The following is an 18,413-nucleotide window of genomic DNA, read 5'->3' as shown; positions in this document are numbered from 1 at the left end:
CTTTCCCTGATCTCTGTTGGATTTATTAAGTTCTCATTATTCCTCTCTTCAGATTTGTAAGTTACATATTCTATTTCTATGCTTTTCTACTCTTAATTTTTTACATCTTAGAAGGCCTAAATGTTCTTTTTTCTAGAACATGAAGACTCCTAAACTCAGATTTCCCTTTCCATTTTTTGTTTTCTCATTACATTTTTCATATTTGGTTCTTAAAAATTACCATATATAATCAGAAAAATGAACAGTTTCACTGGGGGAGGAAATGCCAGTACACCATCTATGTATAAATAAAAGAGAGAAAAGGCATTTTGAATTATCTTTTTATAGAGTAAAACAAACAACAAACCCCCATACCTCGAGGTATGACAAACTGTAAAGAGGTGGTAAAAATCAAGGGATTTCTCACCTAAATTGTGCGTGGCTGTCTCAGCCACAGAGCACAAATAAACTAGGGAGTTCTGGGAATCCAAGATGTTTAGATGAGTCCAAGCATAGTTCTGTTTTTCTTCTTGCCAAAATTTTGTACAGCCTGACAGTGAGGTCAGTGGCAAAAGCTGTCTAGGAGGCAGTTTATATCTGTCCAGTACTGGAAATATTTTTTTCTACTAGTGCATTCCTACTTCCACTTACAGAAGGGAGCAAAATAGTTTATGAACCCCAGATTACATGCTTCCTGATATATTACAATTAAAACTCCCTTGTTTTATTCCCTTATCCCCAGAGCAGATCACCGCACACTTCTTGCCACGTTGACCCACACAGCTGCTCTTTCAAGGGGCCTCACATCATGCTGGCAACAGTAGAGCCCCCTACCGCCTCTCTTCCTCCTACTAGCTTTAAGTAGTTTGGAGTTTCTCAGATGAGAGATATGGGCTTGGGAAAGGGAGACAGGATGGGAATGGTAACACTAAGTAGGACAAAATGAGGATCTCGTGTAGGAAGTGAGAAAAACGTTGAGCTGAAAAAAAGGCAAGTCCTGTGACTATAAATACCTAAAGAATTGCCTGCATGGCTATCAAACTGATTCTGAAAGACAATTCCAAAAGAAAGGGGTTCCAGAAATTTTTGGAACTACGAGAGTAAAACCAGCCTGTAGGCTCCTGAAACACTTGGGGAGTATGAAAGAAAGAAGATATTCGGGGCATCTGGGTGGCTCAGTCGGTTGAGGGTCCGACTTCAGCTCAGGTCATGATCTCGCGGTTCGTGAGTTTGAGCCCGGCATCGGGCTGTGTGCCGACAGTTCGGAGCCTGGAGCCTGCTTTGGATTGTGTCTCCGTCTCTGTCTGCCCCTCCCCCACTTGTGCTTTCTCGAAAATAAAAATTAAAAAAAGAAAGAAGATATTCAAGGTCACTTGTTAAAGATGGCAAGACAGGACCATTGCAATAGGTATAAGAACCACTGTATTGAGATTTCAATTGGGTAGAGAGATTGGTCTTAACTCTGAATACAGCATGGGCAAGTGGGAATTTATAGCAAAGGAGCAAGGTGGGAATCAATGGGTGGAAAATCGGAGGTAAGGAGGATTCTGGCTAAATCGACCTAACAAACGCGACTGTTGCTGAAGACAGGCCAGGGTGATGGATGGTAGAGGATGAGGAATCTGATCAAATACCAAGGGTAGGGAGTGCTGGTTAAACTGACTCCATGCGATTCTTGCTAAAACCATTTTACAAGGAAGTGCACAGAAGAGAAGGCCTAGGAGAAGGTGCAGGCGACTGATAAAAGTTTGGTCAAGCGAAGAATTCTTGTCAGTAGACAAGATTTAACTTAGTTCCGTAAGTTCTTGTGTGCTTGTTCAAAAAAGCACTATCTCTCACAATCATTACTCAATGTTACTCTTCAAAAAATGGCTAATGAAAGAAAAACAATGCAACAGTTATAACTCAGCTTAAACTTGAAAAGGCTTGATATCCAAATTTAGGTTCAGGTTGTTTTGTCACTACTCAGGAAAAGGCATAAAGGTTTTTTGACATTATCAAGGAATACTGTGGATAGCAATTAAAAACTCCAGCTTAAATAATGGGTGGTTCATCCTTTTAAGGGACTATGCATGACTTACATAATATCACATTCCAAAGTGAAGTTGCTAAGGAGGGACACGCTCTCTGCAACTTAACGCCGCCTATGCTGTCACAAGGACAACTCCAGGCACCCCTAAGAGCTAAGCCTGTCTCAATTTCTTACAAGAAAACAAAAACAGACACAAAAACTCACTCCCCCAAAGTTGCAAAGTATCAGGACACCCTAGTCTATTAAAATCAAATACCGATGGTACCTCAGTTAAACATTACTTGAGCTGTGCTTACACCTTATGTAGATACACCAGTGAAAAAGAACACGAATGTGTGAAGGGCAAATGTTTTATTTACAAACTTATTTTCAACTGAATGCTTACCGTGATACAGAATACAAATGCCTTTCCCTCTCAATTGGTATATTGTTTGTTTTGCTGCTTACATACACAGGAAAACATCTTTTTAACAAGTTTTATAATTAAAGAGGAGACTGAGATTCAGTAACACTGCCTTGCCCATTAAAAGTGCCAGTAAATGGATGAAAATATTACTGAAATTCATACTTCGTATTAAACCACATTTTTTCACTTGCAGGTTTTTAGGATTGGAAGAAAAAATGGTATGTGCTTCACTCTTAACAGATATAATTTAATACGTAAACATTTTATACTCACACTTGCATATTTGATAATTTGTTATAAAAATAAAAATCAGAGACGGTAAATGTAGTTTTCACTAATTCCTTCATTAATTTATGCTACTTTTTAAGCTCCATGCTCTATTATTTATAAATCAATGTTTTCTGTGATCTTTTTAACACTTTATTATCACTTTCAGAACATGACTGGCATTATTTTTTTATGGGAATCTACTTTGCCAAATCCAAATTGGTAGATTTCTCTTCACCATGAATTTTCGATTTAATAAGATTTATCTAATATTTAAGGCTTTGTCATATTCACAGCATGAATATTATGTATGAGTTTTCTGATGTACAATAAGATTTGACTTCTGGGAAAAAGCTTTCCCACATTTGTTACATTGATAGGGCTTTTCTCCTGTATGAGTTATCTGATGTCTAAGGAGATGTGACTTCTTGATGAAGGCTTTGCCACATTCAATACACCCATATGGTTTCTCTCCTGTATGAATTCTTTGATGCGTAACAAGCACAGATGTGTTACCAAAGGCTTTGCCACATACGATACATCGGTAGGGTTTCTCTCCTGTATGAAATCTAGAATGTTTATAAAGGGATGAGCTATACCTGAAGGTTTTCCCACATTCTTTACATTCAAACGAGTTTTCGAGTGTATGAGATTTCACATGTTGGGTAAAGGAAGAGTTCCAAGTGAATGACTTCCCACACTGATGGCATTCATAAGGCTTCTCTCCAGTGTGAAGTCTCTGGTGGACCACCAGTTGTGCTCTGTACATAAATGCTTTCCCACAATCACTGCACACAAAGGCTCCCTCTCCATTATGGATTTTCTGATGAGATGTAAGGTGAGACTTCCTGCTATAGGCTTTCCCACAGTCGTTGCATTCAAAGGGCTTTTTTCTTGTATGATTTTTTTCATGTCTAATGAAATGAAACTTCTTTTTGAAGGTTTTCCCACATTGAGTGCATTCATAAGAGTTTTCTCCAGTATAGTATGTATTATAATTAAGTAAATCTAAAGTAGACTGCACACTCTTCCCATATGATTTACATTCATATGGTTTTTTTCTTGTAAGATTAAGGCTTGTGCTCATGTTATAACCATGGAGTCTCTCCATAGTCAGAATTTTATTGAAGGTGAACAAAACTGAATTCAAAAAATTGTCTTTGCTTTCTTGGTTCTTCTCTGATTCATCAACAAGTAGCCAATCAGCTTCTAAAAAGGAGTACAATAAGACATGCCTCGTTAATTTTTTCCATCAACAGTTATTGAAAGAAACATGATTTCAAATCTAGTATCTAATTCTGAAATAAATCCTGTATTTGCCTTGCTCTTGAGCTTTTTTTTTTTTTTTTTAATTTTTTTTTTCAATGTTTTTTATTTATTTTTGGGACAGAGAGAGACAGAGCATGAACGGGGGAGGGGCAGAGAGAGAGGGAGACACAGAATCGGAAACAGGCTCCAGGCTCCGAGCCATCAGCCCAGAGCCTGACGCGGGGCTCGAACTCACGGACCACGAGATCGTGACCTGGCTGAAGTCGGACGCTTAACCGACTGTGCCACCCAGGCGCCCCGCTCTTGAGCTTTAAGAATAAAACTGCTGAAGAGGAAATGGGAGCAGATGAATGACAATAATGAGAACAGATGGCTTATCTTGTGACCTACGGAAAGACAGTTAAATAGGCACAAGTTACAGTGAGTAGGGCACAAAGGAAGTCAAAAGGTTGCTCAACATTGATGCATGGTTATCTCACAGAATGGAGACCTACTGCAGGGATCTACCAATGGATGAGTGACCAGAGGAACAAGAGACTCTGGAGTTAAGGGAAAATATCAGAGGAAAAACCAGATCTGGAGGCAGCAGATCAGAATCAGAGTCCCCACCACCCCGGTCCTAGATTACCCTGGTAGGACAGCTCCCCGTTTCCCTCAATCACATCTCTTTCTCCTCTTAATCACCTGGCACAATGGCAGTTACCTTCAAGAACATTCTTACATCTCCAGTCCTCTAACTCCATCCAAATCACAGGTGAGACATGTCTGCAGAGGACACCAATCTACAACAGCTGGGATTCATTCTCCTGTGTCCTTGGAAGCCCAGGCATAGATTCTGTCTGCTTGCTATTGCTTTTATTCTGGTTGGGTTTCTATATATGACAACTATTTGTTGTATTTTTATTTGACAAGTACAGTTTTTACATTTTCTTTAAATCTACCCAACAACCTAGTCCTTAGAAAGCTGAAGTCACTTTATCCTGAAGTTACATTTTTTCATTCCTATCCTCAAGACACTACAAATCCCCAGTCGATCTCTCCACTAAAAAAGGGGGGAGGGTGCCTGACTGGCTCAATTGGAGGAGCACATGGCTCTTGATCTTGGGGTCATGAGTTTGAGCCTCATATTGTGTGTAGAAACTGCTTAAATAAATAAACTTAAAAAAAGAGGGAGAAGGAGTTATATCCCCCCTCCTGAATTTCTCTCCTTGTGGAGTGTTAGTACAACACCCCAGCTTTTAACCTCACGCCTTCTTCTCTGTGGAGCTGCTCCAAGCAGTGGGCTATAGCCACCGGTACACATTTTTTTTTTAAATTTTCTTAACATTTATTCATTTTTGAGAGACAGAGAGAGACAGAGTGTGAGCGGGGGAGGGGCAGAGAGCGAGGGAGACAGAATCCGAAGCAGGCTCCAGGCTCCGAGCTGTCAGCACAGAGCCCGATGTGGGGCTCGAACTCACCAGCAGAGAGATCATGACCTGAGCTGAAGTCGGACACTCAACCGACTAAGCCACCCAGGCACCCCTTCGGTACACATTTCTTTACGCAGAGTGAAGTTCCTGTCTTCTTTCCTCGCTGCTTCAACTAATGGGAAGCAGCGTCCTGGGTTCCCTCAACTAATAGTAACCAACTGAAATATCCAGGGCAATCAGCCTGGTGAACAAAACTATACATTATAATGAATTCATTCATGGTATCTAAGCACGCATTTTTCCAGTCCTGAACAAATACCTTCTGTTCCAAGAATTCTAGACTCTAAATAATTACAATATTTTGCTCATGTTCCTTTCCCATCTTAACTTGCTCTACCTCATCACCTCTCACCCTATTTAGTACTTACATATTCTTTAGGGAGGAGCCATTGTTCCATAATCTCAAAAAATGACTCCTCTCATCTTTTGCATACTTTAACTTTAAGCTCCATTTTCTCTGAACTTCCAGGACAGTCCCACTGCTGCCCGAAACCACTCATTCTGACAATTAGCTAGAAAAAAACTGCAATGTTATTGTACATCCAACAAATCTTCCACACTCATAAAATTTTAAAATATCTGATATGGCTGTTTTGCCTCTCAACTACAATTTTCACACCTTGGCAAATGGTAATGGGTTTTTTTTGCTTTCTTTGAATCCTCCTCAGGAAACGTAAAAAAAGCCTCACCGAAAGAATAAGAAGCATCCCACAGTGCCTGACTTTACAACAGTAAATTAATGAAATGTTCGTTAAATATCCAGTGTGTGCTCAGCAATGGTATAAAAACAAAAGATGATATAGGACTTTCTCTTCAGGGCATTATCATGAGAAAAGATGTCTTAAGAGCACAGAGGGTTTAAAAAAAAATTTTTTTTAACATTTATTTATTGTTGAGAGACAGAGAGAGAGCACGAGCAGGAGAAGGGCAAAAGAGAGAGGGAGACACAGAATCCAAAGCAGGCTCCAGGCTCTGAGCTGTCAGCACCGAGCCCAACGCGGGGCTTGAACCCACGAACCGTGAGATCATGACCTGAGCCAAAGTTGGACACGTAACCAATTGAGCCACCCAGGTGCCCCATGAGCATACAGGGTTTTAAATTGGTGCAGACACCCTGGAAAATAGTATGAAGGTTCCTTAAAAAATTAAAAATAGAACTACCCTACAACCCAGCAGTTACACTACTAAGTATTTAGCCAAGGGATACAGGTGTGCTGTTTCAAAGGCAGCACATACACCCCAATGTTTACAGCAGTGCTATTGACAATAACCAAAGTATGGAAAAGGCCCAAATGTCCATGGACAGATGAATGGATAAAGATGTGGTATATATATACAATGAAGTATTACTCAGCAATCAAAAAGAATGAAATCTTGCCATTTGCAACTATGTGGATGGAACTAGAGGGAATTAGTCAGAGAAAGACAAGTATCATATGACTTCACTCATATGAGGACTTTAAGACACAGAACAGATGAACATAAGGGAAGGGAAGCAAAAATAATATAAAAACAGGGAGGGGTCAAAACATCAGAGACTCTTAAATACAGAGAACAAACTGAGGGCTGCTGGAGGGGTTGTAGGTGGGGGAATGGGCTAAATGGGCAAGGGGCATTAAGGCACACACTTGTTGGGATGAGCACTGGGTGTTATACACAGGGGATGAATCACTGGAATCTACTCCTGAAATCATTATTGCACTACATGCTAACTTGGATGTAAATTTTAAAAAATAATAATAAATAAATAAAGTTTTAAAAAAATCTAAAAGAATATATGTCAAGTTTTCATGAAAGAGCCATAGTAGAGCTGGGACGGAGCTTCAAAGAAGGTAGAGATTAACACAGGCTGGAGTTATCATGAAAGAGGAGAACACTGAATTCAGACTTAGTAGCATGCTGGTTTTAGAGCACACCAGTATCAAAAGAACTGACACACAGAAGAAAATCGTGTACAAAGTTCACTAAAGAGCCCAACTGCCATGGAATAGGGAAAAGATGGACCATTCCAGATAAACAGAATGGGATCACCTTAAAGAGACCTTAAAGGCCATTTAAGTATCACTTAACAAAGGTTATAAAGGAATAACTCCTGCTAATTTGTCAGAAGAGTGACTCAGAAAATGAAATGATTTGGATAAATCTTGCAGGAACATCTAATATAAAACAGAAAATAGAACAGAATTGGCAATATAGAATCATGAATGGCCTAGACACCATAGCAGGAGTTAAAATTCACTTGGTTTGTATTAGAAGTTGGGGTCCCAGGAATGTAAAATACACTTAATTGGTGTCTTAATCATTTGAAACATACTTCTTTTACGGGCTCTGTGGAAAAAGAAAATTTTATTTTAAATCAGTCTTGGATAACCTAATAATTGAAATCACCGGTAATAAGTCTAACGGTATTTAAGGAAACACTCGTGACACAGAAAAGCTAAGTTGCTTACCGCAGTGATTCAGAGACTGCAAAGCAGCAGGCCAGTCATTATCCTTGATTATAATTTAAAGAGAAAGGTGAAGGTCGAAGCATATTAAATATTGGTTACTATGAAAAAACGGAGATTAAAGCCAGGTGGGGAAAATTACGGGAATGGGAAATTGGAGAGGCACAGATAGCACAAAGAAAATCATGCGAGTTCTTCAGAGGGATGCCGTTTCTGAAGGAGTTACTGTGGGAGAAGTTCTGGAGAGAGACACGAAGGCAAGAAACAAAGGTGGATAAGCAGGAAGTGAGGGTGAGGGCAGATTAGCGAGGAACCAACTCAAACGAAGTTGGAGAATTTCCAAATGACATCAGTATCACCAAGTGAAGCACACAGATGCACTATAAGGTAGATACCCCAAGTCAGCAGTGAGATGAAAGATGAGCAAGGTGGGGTACAGAGATGGGGCATATGCTATAAGGTTTTTTGGGGTTTTTTTTGAAAAGAGGAATAATTAGAGCATAATGTTCCTATAAGTTTTAAAATAAAAATCTCTTTAAAAAATTAAACAAAAAAAATAAAAATAAAAATAGCCAACATACACTGAACTCTTACTATCTGCCAACTACTTGAATGGCTTTGCATGTATTAACTCACATAATCTTTAAAAGAAACCTGAAGTGGGGATTAATATTATCCCTGTTTTATAAATAAAGTTGTGCTACAAAATAATTAGGTTAGACAGTGACTGGTGGAGTAAGACTTCAAATCTACATGATCTGACTACAGTATAAGAATTAGACGTATAGGGGCGCCTGGGTGGCTCAGTCAGCTGAGCTTCTGACCTCGGCTCAGGTCATGATCTCACAGCTCATGAGTTCAAGCCCCATGTTGGGTTCTATGCTGACAGCTCAGAGCCTGGAGCCTGCTTCAGATTCTGTGTCTCCCTCTCTCTCTGCCCCTTACCCGCTCATGCTCTGCCTCTCTCTGTCTCTCAAAAATGAATAAACGTGGGGGACCCGGGTGGCACAGTCGGTTAAGCGTCCGACTTCGGCTCAGGTCATGATCTCGCGGTCCGTGAGGTCGAGCCCTGTGTCAGGCTCTGTGCTGACAGCTCAGAGCCTGGAGCCTGTTTTGGATTCTGTGTCTCCCTCTCTCTGACCCTCCCCCATTCATGCTCTGTCTCTCTCTGTCTCAAAAATAAACAAACGTTAAAAAAAAACTTTTTTTAAATGAATAAACATTAAAAAAAACAAAAAACTAAAAAAAAAAAAAAAAAGAATTAGATGTATAAAAAAAGATCTGGGATCATTTTTTAGTTTTGTTTTGTTTTACAAAGTAGGCTCCATGCCCAGTGTGGAGCCCAATGCAAGGCTTGAACTCACGACCCTGAGATCAAGACCTGACCTGAGATCAAGAATCGGTTGGTTAACTGACTAAGCCACCCAGGCACCCCAATCTATGATCATGATGAGGAAAAAAGAAGAATGAGGACTTGGGGAATTAAGAGAACAAAGCAAGGACCTACATAAAACAGGAAGCATAGGGAGCCTGGGCAGAGAGGAAAGGGACATCCCTCCATACAAGAGCTGAGCAAAGACAAAAAACAGCTATGTGGGCCGAGTGAGTGAAGGTGTCATCTGCAGATCTGACAATGAATGGTAGGTTGGTCAAGCATACCCAGTCACTTCCAAAGGTGTGTGGCTTTTAAGAGGTGCTTCAAAGGTACCTGTCCCTCACTGACCAGCTGGAATCTCAATTCCAAAGACTCCCATCTGCCTAGCTTTCTCTCACTCACCTGGATAGCGCCAACATGGGTTCTCCCCCTCCACCATCCATGACTCCTGTCCTTGCTCCTCCTTGAAGATCACTTTTGTTTTGGTAACTGGACCCCCTGTTCGTGGGAAACAACACAGAACTGGAGACAAAGTGCTAGACACAAACAACTACCTCACAATTCAGGTCTGCCTCCTTGAATCTCAGAGCCTGGAAAGGATGACAGACTTTAGAACAAAAAAGACCTTTCTCCGCCATTTGGAAGGTGGAAGCATAAACACACATTCTCTGTTTATGCTTCATGTCAAAGGGGATCAAGAGTCTGTGACCACTGACATTCAGGGCCAAACTCCGTAATGCTTTAGAATGTCCACAAGTCCCACAGGAAGGGCACTATGAGTACATGCTCAGTTACAGTGAAGTTAGTTACTATCCACTGTCCTTACCCACTGCGGTGAGGTTTCTAAAGTTCTCCAGCATCACATCCCAATACAAGGTTCTCTGATCACAGTCCAGCAGCTGCCACTCTTCTGGGGTGAAGTCCACAGCCACATCCTGGAATGTCAGCGATCCCTATAACGGAACATTGATCTTCAAACTAAAGTGTGCATTATCTGCTGGTGGGAATGCAAACTGGTGCAGCTGCTCTGGAAAACAGTGTGGAGGTTCCTCAAAAAATTAAAAATAGAACTACCTTATGACCCAGCAATAGCACCATTAGGAATTTACCCAAGGGATACAGGAGTGCTGATACATAGGGGCACATGTAACCCAATGTTTATAGTAGCACTTTCAACAGTAGCCAAATTATGGAAAGAGCCTAAGTGTCCATCAACTGACGAACAGATAAAGAAGCTATGGTTTATATATACAATGGAATACTACTTGGCAATGAGAAAGAACGAAATCATGCCATTTGCAGCAATGTGGACGGAACTGGAAGGTATTAAGCTAAGTAAAATAAGTCAGTCAGAAAAGGAAGATATCATGTTTTCACTCATATGTAGATCTTGAGAAACTTAACAGAAGACCATGAGGGAAGGGAAGGGGGAAAAATAGTTACAAACAGAGAGGGAAGAAGGCAAACCACAAGAGACTCTTATATACAAAGAACAAACTGAGGGTGGATGGGGGCATTGGGGAGAGGGGAAAATGGGTGATGGGCATTGAGGAGGGCACTTGTTGGGATGAGAACTGGGTGTTGTATGTAAGCCAATTTGACAATAAGTTATGTTAAAAAAAAATAAAACAAAGTGTACATTATTTGGGAACTTGCAGGAGAATCATGGCAGCCTCTTATGATCATATATTCATTGTTAAGTTTTCATAAAGTTATATATGATAACTACTGTATGCTTGACTCAGAAATATACTTTGTGATAGAAACAAAAATCACATTAAAAATATTCACTAATGTTGGGACAACTAAATCGAGTAAAGATTAGTCTCTTTAATAAGTGGTGTTGGGACCAGATATCCACATGCAAAAGAATGAAGCTGGACCGCCTTAAACACACATAAACATCATATATAAAAATGAACTAAAAATGGGGGCGCCTGGGTGGCTCAGTCGTTGAGTGTCTGACTTCGGCTCAGGTCATGATCTCACAGTCTGTGAGTTCGAGCCCCGCGTCGGGCTCTGTGCTGACAGCTCAGAGCCTGGAGCCTGCTTCGGATTCTGTGTCTCCCTCTTTCTCTGCCCCTCCCCAGCTCACGCTCCGTCCCTCTGTCAAAAATAAATAAACATTAAAAAAAAAAATTTTTAAATGAACTAAAAATGGATCAAAGACGTAAATGTAAGAACTAAAATTATAAAATTCTTAGAAGAAAACATTGGAGTAAATCTTCATGAGCTTGGATTAGGCCATGGTTTCTTAGATATGAAAGGAAAAGTGTAAGTGACAAAAGAAAAAAATAGATAAAATGGAAATCATTAAAATTTAAAATACGTGCTTCAAAGAACACCATCAAGAAAGTGAAAAGACAACCCACAGAATGGGATGAAATACATGTAAATCATATATTTTGGTAAGAAATTTGTGCCTAGGATATAAAAAGAACTCTTACAACAGTAAAAAGACAACCCAATTTAAAAATGGACAAAGGATTTGAACAGATTTTCTCCAAAGACATAGACACTCATATGAGCATGAAGCACATGAAAAGATGCTCAACATCATTAGTAAATAGAAATCAAAGCCACAATGAGATATTGCCTCACACCCACAAGGGTTGTTAAAATCAAAGACAGACAATGACAAGTGGTGACAAGGATGTAGAGAAACTGGAACTGTCATACACTGCTGGTGGGGTTGTAAAATGGTGCAACAACTATGGAAAATAGTTTTACAGTTCCTCAAAATGTTAAACATTGAATTAACCATATTACCCAGCAATCCCTCCTAAATATATACCTAAGAGAACTAAAAATATAAAACCTGTAGACAAATGTTCATAGAGAAGTATTCATTAATAGCCAAAAGTGAAAACAATATGGGTATCCATCATCTGATGAATAGATGGAATAACAAAATGAGGTATATCCATATAATGCAATATTATTTGACATACGTGTAACATTGATAACCCTTGAAAATACTGTTACTAGGTGAAAGAAGCTAGTCAAAAAAGATCACATATTATATTGTCTTAGTTACATAAAGTGTTCGGAAAAGGAAAATCCATAGAAACAGAAAATAAATTAGAGCTAGGGGATAGGACAAATAGGGAATGACTGCCAATATGGGGTTTCTTTTGAGGGTAATGACAATATTCTAAAATTAGATTGTAGAGATGGTTTTACAATTCATGGACAGACTAAAAACCACTGAGTTGTATATATCTTAAATGGGTCAATCTGTAATATGTGATTATGTCTCAATAAAATTATTTAAAATATTGCTTATATGTTCTTCGTTCATTCATTCAGACAATGTCTAATGAGGACCTACCAGACACTGTATTAGTGATACAAAAAAGAATAAAAATGTTACTGGTCTCAGAGATCTTACAATCTATTACATACTACAAAGTAAATATACATAAGTTAGAAGGGCTATAAGGTTAACATGTCAGACTCACATGACCATAATAAAATAGAATATAAGACCTTTTTTTACATAATATATCCTCTCAACCGTAATGTTAAAATCATGTTTAACTAACTTAAGCTGAAATTAAAAAGGCATGTGGCTACATGTCTACCACAAAGACATAGTTAAAACCATATAGAACAGGGGTCAGCAAACTACAACCCATACCCCGGCCTGATGTTTCTGTAAATAAAGTGTTACTGGAATATTTATACCCACTCATTTGCTTCAGATGCAAAGTTAAAATTGAGTAGTTGCCACAGAGGCTGTATGGCCTTCAAGCCTAAAATATTTACCATCTGGCCCTTTAAAAAGTTAGAAGACTAGGTAGGATTTATCCCATGAATGCACAGATAGTTCAATATTGAGAAATATATTAGAAATTCTCTGAATTCCTATATTAAAGATAAAACATTATTTTACCAACAGGTATTTTATTTACTTATCAATCTATTTTTTTTTTTTTATGTTTTATTTATTTTTGAGAGAGTGCAAGCAGGGGCGGGGCAGAGGATCCGACAGCAGTGAGCCTGATGTAGGGCTTGAACTCAGGAACCATGAGATCATGACCTGAGCCAGAGTTGGACACTCAACTGAATGAGCTATCCAGGTGCCCCAATCAACACATATTTTTAAAAAACATATAAGAAAAAAGGTTTCTCCTTGATGAAAACAATGTTCACAAGCTAAAAATCTTTAACTTGATTAAAAACAAGAAAACAAAACAAAACTATTTACCAAAATACAAGAGGAAACAATAAAACACTGGAAACATTCCCATTAAAATTGGAACAAAAAGATACTGGCTAGCAATTTATAGTTCCTGGGGCACCTGGGTAGCTCAGTCAGTTGAGCATCCAACTTGATTTCAGTTCAGGTCATGATCTCACAGTTTGTGAGATTGAGTCCCATGTTGGGCTCTGTGATGGAGGCACCGAGCCCGCCTGGGATTCTCTCTCTTCCTCTCTCTCTCTATCTGGCCCTCCCCTGCTCACACATGTACACTCTCTCAAAACAAATAAACGTTTTTAAAAAATTATAGTTCCCAAAAATCCCTGTCCATTGCAATAAGACAAGAAAAAACATGAAGACATACATATTGAGCAGTAAGGAACAAACTCCATTTGAAGAGTGTATGATTGTCTACCTAGAAAACCTAATAATCAACTAAAAAAATCTTGAACTTAATAAGAGTTCTGCAACATTAAAAAAAATTTTTTTTTTTTTTTAATTTTTAAAGAAGAAACAGGGGGAGCCTGGGTGGCTCAATTGGTTGAGTGTCTGACTTTCGGCTCAGGTCATGATCTCGCAGTTTGTGAGTTCGAGCCCCGCATCAGGCGCTATGCGGACAGCTCAGAGCCTGGACCCTGCTTCGGATTCTGTGTCTCCCTCTCTCTCTGCCCCTCCCTTGCTTGCACTCTGGCTCTCAAAAGTAAATCAACATTTAAAAAAAATTTTTTTTAATTAAAAAAAAATTAGGTCTGTAAGTTGACATAAAGTCAAATAGATAAATGCATACTTTCCTATACACCAAAATAACCAATTAGAAAATACAATGAAAAAAGATCCATCCTATTCTCAACAGCAACTTAAATCATACGTAAGAATAAATATTACAAGAAATTCTTATATGAGAAATGTGTAAGAATTATAATAACAAACCTATAAAAATGTAAAGAAGGACCTATATGAAACATTAGAGAATACATTATTGAAAACTAATGAATTTTCTACAAATTAATGGAAACATATATTGCAATCACAATAAAAATACCTAAAATACTCCTTTATAGACCCTGACAAGCTAATTCTAAAGTCCACATGGAACAGGGCCCATGGGTGGCTCAGTTGGTTGAGCATCTGACTTTGGCTCAAGTCATGATCTTCCGGTTCTTGAATTCAAGCCCTGAATCGGGTATGCTGCTGTCAGCACAGAGCCTGCTTTGGATCTTCTGCCCTCCTCTCTCTCTGCCCCTCCCCTGCTCACTCTCTCTCTCTCTTTCAAAAATAAATAACATTTTAAAAAATAATAAAATAAAATAAAATTCACATAGAAGAGAATATGCTCAAGAATACTAGCAGACTCTGGAAAAGATATAAGATTTACTTATGGTTCCAGAAGAATATTAAAAAAGATATGTACCTGAACTTACAAACGGAGTTCGCATAGTGCTGCTTATTGGCACTAAGCTCTTTGCTTACTCTAGGAAACATTGTAAGAAATACAGCATGCTATATAATATAAAATGTGATGTTATATTTATCACAGGGTTGTTGCTGTGAATGTTATTTCTCTTTTTTTTAAACTTTTTTTCCCCAAGTTTATTTATTTGAGAGAGAGAGAACAAACACGAACAGGAGAGGGGCAGATTAAGGGAGAGACAGAATCCCAAGCAGGCTCCACCTACAGTGGAGTGTCAGCAGTGCAGAGCCCAACACAAGGCTCGAACCCACGAACCACAACATCACGACCTGAGCTGAAATCAAGAGTCAGAGCTTAACCAACTGAGCCACCTAGGCACCCCTGTGAATATTATTTCTAACATTATCTCCATGAAAACCCATTATAAGATATTTTCTTCAGAGAACTGCATCAGGAAAATCTTTACTTCTCCAAGGGATTGTTTTCCTTTATCTTTGTGGACAATACCAATACGTTAACTGATTGACTATCCATTTTCTGTGATTGCTATAAAGACTGGGTACACATATGCAGCTCAAATTTATTCCAACTATGTACAGACCCTGTGACGTGGATATCAACTGATCAATTTTCTAAATTTTCTTTTGGACCTGATCTATTCAATCTATATTTTCCCTATACATGTCTATACATGTCCTTTTTACATAGATTTTTGAGAGTTTTAAATGACTCAATAAATGGATACCTACCTGGAAGTTGATCATTTTCTGGAGCTCTTACACACGGATCTATGAAAGTAAAAATAGGAAAAAGAATAGAAAGACATGAAAAACCAAAACGCAATGTAGAAAAGAAAAGAAGCACTATTAGAAAAGAACTCTTGGGGTGCTTGGGTGGCTCAGTTAGCCCAGTGTCTGAATCTTAATTTCGGCTCAGGTCATGATCGCAGGGTTGTGAGATTGAGCCCCACATCAGGCTCTGTGCTGAGCATGGAACCTGCTTAAGATATTCTCTCTCTCTCTCTCTCTCTCTCTCTCTCTCTCTCTCCCCCTATCCCTCTCCCTGCACCTCCCCCCATGTTCTCTCTCTCACGCAAAAAAAAAAAAAAAAAGTTAGAAAAGAAAGACTCACATTGCAGCTTCAGTAAATGTCACCTAGTGAGAGAATGACGATTCTAGGAGATGTCAGGAAAGTCCATATTTTATAAGTGCTGAACTCTACTGGTGGATCTGTTATGAATCTATGAAATTTAGGTAAGTATGTTGTACATTTTTGTCCTACTGATCTAATGGCAAGTTGTTAATCTTAGAACTAGTGACATTTTTTTCTTCCCAAAATTTTATCCTAAGAAAAAAATAAATAAATAAGTCTAAAAACTAACCAAAACCCTGGTTTCTGAAACTCAGTATATCTCTGGAAGTCAGTCCTTCCTGTGACGCTCTGGTCTCTGCTCTGAAGCTGGGATAAGAGAGCTCAAATTAGGTTGGGTTTTCTTGAAAAGGCTGGATTGAGGGATCCAGGAATTTTTTTTTTTTTTTTTTTTTTTTTAAAGACAGAGCTTTCGGGGCGCCTGGGTGGCGCAGTCGGTTAAGCCTCCGACTTCAGCCAGGTCACGATCTCGCGGTCCGTGAGTTCGAGCCCCGCGTCAGGCTCTGGGCTGATGGCTCAGAGCCTGGAGCCTGTTTCCGATTCTGTGTCTCCCTCTCTCTCTGCCCCTCCCCCGTTCATGCTCTGTCTCTCTCTGTCCCAAAAATAAATAAATTTAAAAAAAAAAAAAAAAAAAAGACAGAGCTTTCAGTTTAAATTCTAAATCTGTCTCTCTCTCTTTCTTTGGAAATTCACCATCTTCTATGAGCCAGTATAGTTTTTTAAGAATTTAAACCAGCAAAGTTGGGGCCATAGAAAGGCTAAAATATGCAAGAGGGACTCACAGCTTTATATACACAGTCTTCACTGGAAGATCTGCAAATTCACCAAAGACTATTAACAACAACAAAAAAAGACTACAAATCAAAATTTATTCTGCATTCATTGCTCAAATATTTCAAAAGGAGAATAAATACAACTTTTTTTTTTTTTTTGCAGGGTCCTAACTACACTTGTGGCGATCATAGCACAAGGTAAAACTTGTCAAATCACCAAGTTGTACAGCAGAAACTAATGTATGATTGCGTGTCAACTATACTCAAAAACAAACAAACAAAACGCCAGAATAAAATTCGGTGAAAACTCGTCTGTTTCGACTCTCAGCTCTTCCACTTATTGTCAGTATAAGCAAGTAAGTAACTTAACCTCTCTCTCAGCTTCAGTTAATTCATATGCAAAATGGAGAGAACACTTACTTCAGATAATTGTGAGAATATACTGAGAACATGGCAAGTTTCTCTAGAAATACTCCCTAGATCCCTTGGAATGGTTTGATATTGCCTTTTGCGGGCTCTGGTAGGGCCAGCGATGCTCTTGTAACCAGGAAAGGTAAAGCCTGAAACACATATTCCTACACTGTGATCTCTACCTACAAGGGCAGGAATACAAACTGAGCCTGCCCCATCCCTACTCGGGATCCGGGAACCCACTTGAGTGGCAGTGAGCCGCTTCTCTTGCTTTCTCTGAACTCCAGAATTGGACAGGACCCACACATCCAGACACTAAATCGCTGCACGTGGGGGTTGTGAAGTTTTACCTTCCTTTGGGTACGCCAATAAACTGGTGCCTATCTTTCTCCCCGCCCTTCCCTTACGTCCCCAAGCTCCGCAGAGTCATACCTACCAGTCTTTCACCACCACACTCCCATCTTTGGTTCTAAAAGATCAGATTACAGAGATCTCCCACAGGCTCTCGGGGAGAAAACCCCGTTCCCCCTTCACGCGGCACAGGTTGGAAGATTACTGAACACCGGCTACCGCCCCACTGCGCGTGTGCGGAAGTAACTGCCGCCCAGGTTCCCAAGTCCCCCCGCGGTGCAGGCTCTTCTTAGGGGACTACATTTCCCATAGGCCTGTGGAGCTCGTTTCCGGAAGGCTTCAGAGGCCTCTGCCTCTTTGTAGGGAGAGTCCTGGATTGGTATCTCTGGGACTTCCATGACAGCCAAGTTCATTTATAAGAGGGAAGTGTGTATATCATTTTCGTTTAAAAATACAAGACACCAGGATTTTTAAATACTAGAAAATCTAAATCAGCACTATAAGATAATAATCTACCCTTAGTTCAGTTTCTTTTAGCAACGCACTAGCTTAGGTCCCAAAAAGGAGGTGAAGCGGAGGACCCAACAAAGACTGAGAAGGGATAAGGTGTGAGACAGACGTGAAAGTAGAAGAGTTTGATTCTGCAAAATCAAGGGAAGAAAATGTTTCAAGAAGTGGAGAATAATCCAGCAGTATTAAATGCTGCTAATTAGTCAAGTAGGATGATCACTAAGAATTGACCATTGGATTTAGCATTGTGGAGGCTGTTGAAATATCCCATTTTGGCATAGTGGTAGAATTTCAATAAAATCTTTTAAGAATTTGATAAGAGCGGAATGGGTGGAATTTGATAAGAGTGGGAAGAGA

The 18,413-nt window shown here is 39.4% G+C and overlaps 1 protein-coding gene across 1 annotated transcript; it reads right to left on the bottom strand.

Moving 5' to 3' along the window:
• Positions 1–2,343: 2,343 nt before the first annotated feature.
• ZNF684 (zinc finger protein 684) lies at positions 2,344–17,795 on the bottom strand. Its single transcript, XM_043574561.1, has 5 exons — positions 17,632–17,795; positions 15,612–15,650; positions 10,074–10,200; positions 9,650–9,745; positions 2,344–3,893 (listed from the first exon to the last, which is right to left on the bottom strand). Exons 2-5 carry the CDS (start codon positions 15,624–15,626, stop codon positions 2,989–2,991), a joined length of 1,143 nt encoding a protein of 380 aa, XP_043430496.1. The 5' UTR covers positions 15,627–15,650; positions 17,632–17,795; the 3' UTR covers positions 2,344–2,988.
• Between the last annotated feature and the right edge of the window lie 618 nt (positions 17,796–18,413).

Source organism: Prionailurus bengalensis, chromosome C1, assembly GCF_016509475.1.
Source record: "Prionailurus bengalensis isolate Pbe53 chromosome C1, Fcat_Pben_1.1_paternal_pri, whole genome shotgun sequence".
NCBI lineage: Eukaryota > Metazoa > Chordata > Mammalia > Carnivora > Felidae > Prionailurus > Prionailurus bengalensis.
This window is presented reverse-complemented; position numbering and strand designations above follow the sequence as displayed.

Coding starts and splice junctions, on each gene's coding strand:
- ZNF684 (XM_043574561.1), bottom strand. Junction 9,746..10,073: donor TAGAAACCTCACCGCAGTGG/GTAAGGACAGTG, acceptor TCCCACGAACAG/GGGGTCCAGTTACCAAAACA. Junction 3,894..9,649: donor CCCATGTTGGCGCTATCCAG/GTGAGTGAGAGA, acceptor ACTCCTTTTTAG/AAGCTGATTGGCTACTTGTT.